At 45.5% G+C, this 9568-nt stretch overlaps 1 protein-coding gene across 2 annotated transcripts in view; it reads left to right on the top strand.

Moving 5' to 3' along the window:
* The first annotated feature begins 261 nt into the window (after nt 1-261).
* LOC121281166 (F-BAR and double SH3 domains protein 2-like) overlaps nt 262-9568 on the top strand; it is a 94646-nt gene continuing 85339 nt past the window's right edge. Inside the window, exons 1-2 of one of the 2 annotated variants that reach the window (XM_041193902.1) lie at nt 262-451; nt 535-632. In XM_041193902.1, coding sequence (XP_041049836.1) covers nt 431-451; nt 535-632 — 119 coding nt within the window. In that variant the 5' untranslated portion in view covers nt 262-430. The remainder of the gene's footprint in view (nt 452-534; nt 633-9568) is intronic. The other variant, XM_041193901.1, reaches the window with a different exon arrangement.

The following is a 9568-nucleotide window of genomic DNA, read 5'->3' as shown; positions in this document are numbered from 1 at the left end:
CCTCCTCTCTTTCCCTCCCTCCCTCCCTCCCTCCTCTCTTTCCCTCTTTCTCTCTCCCCCTCGCTCCCTCACCCTCCCCTCTCTCCCCTTCCCCCTGTCTCTGTCTTTCCCTCCTCCAGCCTGGCTCTGTCACTCGGTCTTTCTGCTGTAATCTTCCCTCTCTCGGTTTGGGGATTTTTGTTCTTCGGCCCCAGTCCCCCCTCCTCCTCCTCCTCCTCCTGCTGCCGGCCCTTTAAAGCAGCCGCTTCCGTGGTGGGAGGTGCTTAGCGAATGCGGAGCCCCGGGAAGAAACAGAGACACACAGACACAGAGAGAGAGAGAGAGAGTGAGAGCGGAGCCCAGGGACAGAGAGAGACACAGACACAGACAGGGAGAGACAGATACTGACCAACAGACCCAGAAAGAGTGCTGACCCCCGGGGAGACTCATCATGCAGCCTCCTCCCAGGAAGGTGAGCCGCGACCGGACCCCGAGACAGGACAGGACAGGACAGGGGAAGCGGAGCTGGAATAATCGCCTCTTCTTCTCCCCCAGGGTCGAGTGAGCCAGGAGGTGAAGATCAGCTTCTCGGAGCAGTTGTGCAAAGTGCAGAACAAACAGCAGCAGGAGGCTGAACTGCTGGAGGACATCAGGTAATCTGACTGGGCTCTGACTCCCTCAATACCTGGACTTAAACCTGGGATTCACTCCACAAAGTGATTGTCTCGAACTCTGGAAGGATAATTGGCTGCTAACAATCCCCTCTGATACTCTGCACCCCATCTCTCAGCTGCTCCCTCTTCACCTTTCCCTGTTCCCTGTTACCCCCCTTGTCACTATATCCCTCCTCACTCTGCCCCAACACTCCCCTCTCTCCTCTTCCCTAACCCCTCCTCCCCTTCCTTTTCCTCGCTCACTTTCTCACTCTTCCCCTCACACCGTATGCTCCCCCCGCCCCCACTTCTATTCTCCATGACTCTGGTGCTAAAGTTGCACCAGAGCTGGGCTTTGCGGAACAGTTTTGAAGATAATGGGGCAGGTTATGGGTGGAACCAGAGTGATGGGACAAGGTGCATACAGTCACCCAATGGTTACTGGGACAAAATACTAGAACTCCACCGCCCCCCCCCCCCCCCCCCCCCCCCCAGCTGCACTGTGGGTTCAAGAAGGCAACTCACCACCACCACCTTCTCCAGGGCAATTAGGAATGGGCAATAAATGCTGGCCCAGCCAGCGATGCCCACATCCCATGAATGAAGGTAAAAATAAGGATTAGGCTGGGGCCCCTGCAGGATCATGGGGGAGATTGAGATAGACAACCCGGTGAGGAGGTTTGAAGATCAGGGTTTTAAAATTGAGGTGTCAAAGAATGGAGGAAGATCCAACGGAGATGGGTGAGGAACGAAGGATGAGCAGGATTTGGTGCTGGAGGTGGTATCGAAGTTTGTAACGGGAAAAACTTGAGGCTGGAAAAGAGGTAGAATGAGGTGGTGAAAATTAACAATGGTTTGATCCAAGTGGCGGAGGGGCCATCTCACAACCCCCCACCCTCAAACTGCTCTTTCCCCTCCAATATCTGAGATTTCTTTACCTGATCAACAAAAACATTGAAAGAGAATGTAAAGAAAAGGCTGAGTCCCTTAAGAATTGTTCACCCCAGTTATTGGAAGTTAGTGTCCCAGAGATTAATCCCTGCTTTGTGCAGAGATGGCAACCCAAGGGGCTTGTAATACAGATCTGTGTTGCCTCGGGTTGCCAACTGTGATTAAATGTAATTTTGGAGGTTTCATCACATAGCACGCCTCCACGCTCTAGCCATTTAGTCGGCCAACACATCCATCCATGTGATGCACTGCCTTCCTATACCAATTGGAAAGCAAAAAGACTCATTACCCAATTGGATGTTGCTTGACTGACAACCAAACAGCCTCCCCCACCTTCCAATTTTCAATATTTTTTTTATCTGGTTAAGAGAAATTTTCAAAGAAAATTTAAAAAAAAACAATCTTTTTAAAGTCCCTGTGATTTTTCTCCAGGGTTGCGCACAGATTGATCTTCAATTCCTGGAGACTCCAGGCCAATCCTGGAGAGTTGGCAGCTCTAGTGTTGGCCTCCATTGTCCATTGAAGTAGTTTTGTGAAATTCTTGTCGACAGGAAATGAATGAAAAGCTACATGTTGGTGAAGTATCAAGAGCATGTTAATTAAACACAGAAGACCCGATGAAGTTTAGAGGAATTGACAGGGCAGACACAAAGGGGTTGTTTCTCCTGGCTGGAGAGTCTACAATAAGGGGGCACTGTCTCAGGGTAAGGGGATGACCATTTAGGACAGAGATAAGGAGCAATTTCTTCGCTCAGGGTTGTGAAGCCTTGAAGTTTTCTAGCCCAGAGGGCTGTGGATGCTAAATTGTTGAGAATATTAACGACAGAGATTGATAGATTTTTGGACATTCAGGAAAAGAAGGGAGATGGGGATCGGACTGCTAAGTGAAGGTTTTTTTGTTCATTCACGGGATGCAGGTGTCGCTGGCTAGACCAGCATTTATTGCCCATCCCTAATTGCCCTTCAAAAGGTGTTAGCTGCCTTCTTGAACCGCTGTCGTCCAGCTGGTGTAGCTACACCCACAGTGCTGTTAGGAAGAGTTGCGCTAGAAGATCAGCTATGATCTCATTGAACGACAGAGCAGGCTCGAGTGGCTTGCTCCTGCTCTACTTTCTTATGTTATTCGGGGACTCTGTGCTTGGTAGTGTCCTTCACTGTTAGCATCTGGGAGACAGTCCTGATCCTGTGAATGCCTCTACTTGTGTCCACTGCGCAGAACTGGACTGTTCACTCCTGTTGTGCACATAAATGGAGCAGAATTTGTACATGCTGCAAAAATGAAAGTTGAGGGGAATGGAGATATGGGTCTCACTTTCCAGAGGCAGAACATGGTATCAAATCAAGGCTCACAGAGCACACTGCCACTTGATATTGAGCCATCCAGGAAGGCTAATGAATGTCATCCCTTGGGTTGTTACTTGATCTGATCTATGAAAGTCACTAACTTCAGGGAAATTGGGAGTAGGGGCTTCTGGGACTGAACACCAACGAGTGTCTTCACTTTCAGGGGAAGCGTGGGGGGCTGTGTGAGGGAAAGGAAAATGGGGAGCACATATTGAAAAACAACACTGAAAATTAAGTAATAGAATAGTATGGCACAAAAGCAGGACATATCCAAGCTGGCCAATTATCGCCTCATCAGTCTACTCTCGATCATCAGCAAAGGTGTCGTTGACAATACTATCAAGTAGCACTTGCTTAGAAACAGCCTGCTCACTGACGTTCAGTTTGGGTTCCACCAGGGCCACTCAGCCTTTGACCGCATTATGACCTAGATCCGAACATGGATAAAAGAGTTGAACTCAAGAGGTGAGGCGAGAGTGACTGCCATTGACATCAAGGCCGTGTTTGACTGAGTTGGCATCAAGGAGCCCTAGCAAAACTGGAGTCAATGGGAATCGGGGGAAAAATCTCCACTGGCTGGAGCCATACCTAGCACAGGTTATTGGAGGTCAATCATCTCAGTCCCAGGGCATCGCTGTAGGAGTTCCTCAGGGTAGTGTCCTAGGCCCAGCCATTTTCAGATGCTTCATCAATGACCGCCATCGTAAGATCGGAAGTGGGGATGTTCGCTGATGTTTGCACAATGTTCAGCACCATTCGCAACTCTTCAGGTACTGAAGCAGTCCATGCCCATATGCAGCAACACTTGGAGAACATTCAGGCTTATGGTGATAAGTGCCAAGTAACACTCATGCCAGGCAATGGCAGAGAAGGCGTGAGATGCCAAATGGCCTACTTCTGTTCCTATTTTGTATGTTTGTATTTCCAACAAGAGAGAACCCAATCATCTCCCCTTGACATTTAATGACATTACCACCATCGAAATCCTGGGGTTTACCATTGACCAGAAACTGAACTGCACCAGCCTTATAAATACTGTGGCTACAAGAGCAAGTCAGAGGCTAGGAATGCTACAGCGAGTAACTCATTTCCTGAATCTTCAAAGCCTGTCCGTCTACAAGGCACAAGTCAGGAGTGTGATGGAATTCTCTCCACTTGCCTGGATGAGTGCAGCTCCTACAACACTAAAGAAACTTGACACCACCCAGGACAAAGCAGCCTGTTTGATTTCCATCAGCACACAGTGGCAGCAGTGTCTACCATCTACAAGATTCACTGCAGCAACTCACCAAGGCTCTTTCGACAGCACCTTCCAAACCCACGACTTCTACCATCTAGAAGGACAAGAGCAGCAGACTCATGGGAACAGCACCACCCCTCCAAGTCACACACCATCCTGACTTGGAAATATATCGCTGTTCCTTCACTGATGCTGGGTTAAAATCCTGGAACTGCATTCCTAACAGCACTGAGTGTACCTACACCACGTGGAATGCAACGGTTAAAGAGGCAGCTCACCCTTTGAAGGGTAATTAGGGTTGGGCAATAAAAATGCTGGTCCAGCCAACAATGCCCACATCCCATGAAAGAATAAGAAAAGGAGGCCATCCAACCTGTCATATTTTTGTTGGCTCTTTGAAAGAGAATCCAGTAAATTTGATCTTTTTAAGTAGAGATCTAATTCTCTCTGTTTAAGTCTATTTTCTGAAAGTTATTTATCTTTTCCCGCCTTCCCTCACCACCTTGGGCATCCCTAAAAATCTTGTGGTCGGAAATAATAATGGGTCAGTAACAAGTTAGTCAATAACCAGAGCAGGAAAGTTCCACTTGGTAATCCCGAATTGGGCAAAAGGTGTCAAAATTTGAAATGATTGTCTTGTTCTGTTTGTGAGTCAGAGCTTTCTGTTGTTCGTGTGGTTATTAGAGAGGCCACCAATGACTCTTCGCCCCAAAAATTTAGTTGTGAGAACTGTGGCAATGAGGTTGTGGTTGTGATTGGCCGAGATTCATTAGAAGTTGGAGGTGACGTTCATCTCTTGAGCAGATCCGTTATAAAGTGGAGGCAGGGGGAATGGAAATGAAACCTGGGGGAGGATCATTTTCTGAATGAAGATCTGGACAGTTAAACGCAACCTGGAGTTAAAAAGGAAGAAATTATCAATTGCAAAAGATTAGTTTTAACACCTTTTTATGTTTCAATATGATCACCTCTCATTCTTGTAAACTCCAATGAGCAAGGGCCCAACCTGCTCAACCTTTCTTCGTAAGAGAAAGGACTTCACTGGCTGCTTTGAGACATCTTGAAGCACAATATAAATTCAAGCTCTTTCTGTTTAAGTCACCCTTTTCCCCTCATTAGGGGATACAAACATTGCAGGTCAGCCTTTAACTCTGTCAGAACACAGTCTCAGAGTGACTCTCAGGTGGACTTTTGATCTGCGTAAGCTGTCTCTGTTCCATTCTAGTGGGAGGGCTGCATCAAACCTCTGCTGGTGTTTCCTATTAGTGTCCTTGTGCTGTGTTCTCATCGCTAAGAGATGTGTTAGGAAGTCCCTGCCCCCATACCTGGATAAAAGTTGATCAGGGAAAACATTAGACAAGCAGCAGCCTGCTGGCAGAGTGAAATGTTGGAGCAGATCCATAGAGGAAATAACATGCCTGATATAAAGTTTGAACATTAGGAAATGAAAGAGTCTGAATGCAACTCCCCCGCTGAACACATTGAGTCTGTGGTTCTCTGATGTCTCCGCACTAAATTTTAGCAACAGTTGATTTATTTTCAGTTTTTTGCAAAAAGTCAAGAGATATAAACAAAACAAGAGTTTGTGAGCCAAGTTTATGGGGAGCTGGTAGTTTGGTGGTAATGTCACTGGAGTATTAATCCAGAGGCTCATTGATAATGTCCTGGGGACATGGGTTCAAATCCCATCAGGGCAGCTAGAATTGAAGGCTAGCCTCAGCAACAGAAGCCATGAAACCCATCTGGCTCACTAATATCCTTTAGGGAAGGAAATCTGTGTTCCTTTCCTGGTCTGGCCAATAAGTGACTCCAGATCCAAAGTAATGTGGTTGATTCTTAACTGCCATCAAGGGCAATTAGGGAGGGGCAATAAATGCTGACCTTGCCAGTGACACGCACATCCCCCACCCCCCCCACCCCCCCCCCCACCCCCCCCCCCCCAATATTTTGCACTAAGCATTTCTTTAAAAACAGCTGAGATTTCCTCTGTTTCTTTGGAATAAGTGTCTAACTGAACTTATAGTAATGGCAGAGGGACTGGAGTTAGACCTTGGCAGTTGGTCTCTCTCTCTCTCTCTCTCTCTCTCTCTCTCTCTCTCTCCACTTATAGGCATTAACCAGACATTTTTATTTATTCCTCCTCAATACAGATCTTCACCTTAGATTTAAATAAGTTTTCTCGAAGGGTGAGATTCTTGAAAGGATATCCATGCATTGAAATCAGGTCATTACTAGTGCACAAATACTTTATGAAATACTTAAATCTATTTCAACAAGCATGTTTATTCGTTCATGGGATGTGGGCCTCACTGGCTGGGGCATCATTTGTTGCCCATCCTTAATTGCCCTTGAGATGGTGGTGGTGAGCTGCCTTCTTCAGCCACTATAGTCCACGTGGTGTAGGTACACCCACAGTGCTGTTAGGGAGGGAGTTCCAGGATTTTGACCCAGCGAGAGTGAACGAACAGCCGATATATTTCAAAGTCAGGATGGTGTGTGGCTTTGGGGGGTGGATTTGCATATGGTGTTGTTTCCATGCTCCTGCTGCCCCTGTCCTTCCAGGTGGTAGAGGCCATGGGTTTGGAAGGAGTTGCTGCAGTGCATCTTGTAGATGGTACATACTGTTGCCATTGTGCGTCAGTGGTGGAGGGAGTGAATGTTTGTGGATGGGATGCCAATCAAGCAGCTGCTTTGTCCTGGATGGTGTCGAGCTTATTGAGTGTTGCAAGTGGAGAGTATTCTATCACAATCTTTCAAAGTAAAATATGAATCAAAATGTAGAGTGTCAGGGTATGATTACCCCCCGATGTTTTCTGAGTGTCAACCATATGACCAATGGAGAAATGAAATAACCATGTGAACATGGGTTATGTCCTTGCCAAAGGAAAAACAGAGGATGGCTTTGGCATTTTCATGGCCTCATGAAAGCAAATAAGATGCAAAGTATTTCCGGAGTTGGAGCCTGATGTTTGGAAACAGATGAAGGTTTGGAAACTTTATTAGATTTTATGGATGAGATCTAACAAAAAGATGATTTATTAACTGCTCATGAAGCATGGTCGGACTTTGACAAATTTAGAAAGTTGGAAGAAAATTCCGCAGAACATTACATCATGGAATTCAGTAGACCATATGCAAGATTGTTAAAATTCTGTCTAGAAATTCCCCAATCGGTGCTGGCGTTCAAGTTACTAGACTGCGCCAGCGTCTCGAATATGGACAGGCTTCTAGTTCTAACAGGAGTTAAGTGTGCAGAAAGACACTGCTAGAACAGATGTCAGAAGCTCTTAAAAAAAATTCCCCGGAAAACATTCCTTTCCGGCAGCGTTCATGGCACAGATGAGCCATTTGGCAGTAAGACAGAAAATGGAGGAGACGATGTTAACAGGATGGCGAGATCATTTAGAAACAGGACACAGGCATCAGTACAAAAGGAGATTTGTAATTAGAAACAATGGGGAAAGAAACACCTTGGACAATAATGACAGGAGTAAAGAATTAGGGATTTACGACAAAAAAAAAATGAACCCCAGAAATGCCCAGGGTGTGGTCAATCAGTGTTTTAGATGCAATTCAAAATACCATATGCAATGGACTGTCCTAATCGATATAATAAGGTGTTTGAAATTAAACATGAGACAGAAGACTCAGAAGAAGAAGATAGAGATAAGTATTTGAGATTTGGGATTTGCCATGGCATACAAGGCTATGGGCTTAGTGCTGGAAAATGGGATTAGAATAGTTAGGTACTTGTTTGACTGGCGCAAACTCGATGGGCCGAAGGGCCTTTTTCTGTGCTGTAGACCTCTATGGCTCTATGAGAGATATTGACCAAAGAGAGGGCATTGTATTAGCTGCAAGCTGTTTCAACCCAGTGCTGAATGTCTTGGTGGCAGAGTCCTTGAACTGTGCGGTGCTAGATAGTGGATGCATGTCCACAGTCTGTGGAATAGACTGATTAAAATGCTACCTGGACTCCTTAAATGACTAGGACCGGAATAAGATTAAAGAATTAGAGAGTTCCACCAGTTTTAGATTTGGAGATGATAATACCCTAAAATCTTTAAAAAGGGCAGTGATTCTCTGTAAGATAGCTGGAGTCAATCATTTCATTAGCATGGAAGTAGGAGATTAAAGAAGTGTTATTAACATCGGGGGCTAGGAATTTGGAAGACAAAAAGCGAATTTGTGTTAAAATTGCATCGGCAGTTTGCCCACCCTTCTTCGCAAAGATTAAAAATTTTGCAAAGGGATGCAGGAATAAGGGATGGAGAGTACGCAAAGCTTATAGAGGAGATAAGCGATAGATGTGATATATGTAAGAAATACAGAAGGACACCACCATGGCTGACAGTGAGTTTACCTTTAGCAAGGGATTTCAATGAAGTTGTGGCGATGGATTTAAAGGTGTAGGATAAAGAAAAGAACATTTTTATTTTACATTTCATAGATCTGGCAGCAAGGTTTAGCCAGTTGACAATCACATACAATAAACAAAATAATTGTGGATCAGATAATGGAGAAGTGGATAGGGACTGGATTGGGATCACCAGCAAAATTCCTCACTGATAATGGGAGGGGCTGGGGCTGGGGGAGTTTGCTAAAGATGATGCCTGGGATATGTGCATATAATAGTTATGAATACCACAGCTGAAAGCCCCTTTAGCAATGGAGTGTGTGAAAGGAATCACGTGGTTATAGGTGAGATGCTTGATAAAATATTGGTGGGTAGACCAAGCTGTAAATTAACATCAGTTCTAGCATGGTCCATGCCAAGAATTCACTGCAGATGATTGGAGGCTACAGTCTATACCTGTTGCTTTTTGGTAGAAACCCAAAAATTCCTTCAGCCCTGTGCGATCATCCCCCAGCTTGGGAGGGAACAACAATTAGCTCAATCTTTCCTGAGCATTTAAACGCACTACACATGAGTAGACGAGCGTTCCTTAAAGCCAAAGCTTCAGAAAGAATTCAGCGAGCTCTAAGACACCATTTACAACCATTGGAAACTATTTTCTATCAGGGAGACATGATATACTAAAAGAGAGAAGGGCTTAAAGAGTGGAAAGGCCCAGGAAAGATTATAGTCATTTTACAACATGGGAACCAGACCATTCGGGTATACTCATCAAAGTTAGTTGGCACAGACTACAAATTTGCGGGTTCGGAAAGGATAGGAAGGGAAAAGGAACCATATGTTTCTCATACCCATATGTTGCATGATTGTGATGACGAGGTAGCTGAAGTTGACGGGGTATCTGAAGATGGAGAGAGTGATTTGGACGAAGAAAATGAAGCGATTTGTCCCAGAGGACAACTGCTGAAAGCTGGCACTAATGTACTTGCCAGAAGGGGCCAGTCAATGGCAGAATGCGACAATTGTAGGTAGAGCAGGGAAGGC

The sequence above is a fragment of the Carcharodon carcharias genome, chromosome 8, assembly GCF_017639515.1.
Source record: "Carcharodon carcharias isolate sCarCar2 chromosome 8, sCarCar2.pri, whole genome shotgun sequence".
Taxonomy (NCBI): Eukaryota; Metazoa; Chordata; class Chondrichthyes; order Lamniformes; family Lamnidae; genus Carcharodon; species Carcharodon carcharias.
The sequence above is the reverse complement of the archived record's forward strand: the minus strand, read 5'-3'. Positions and strand labels throughout refer to the sequence as shown.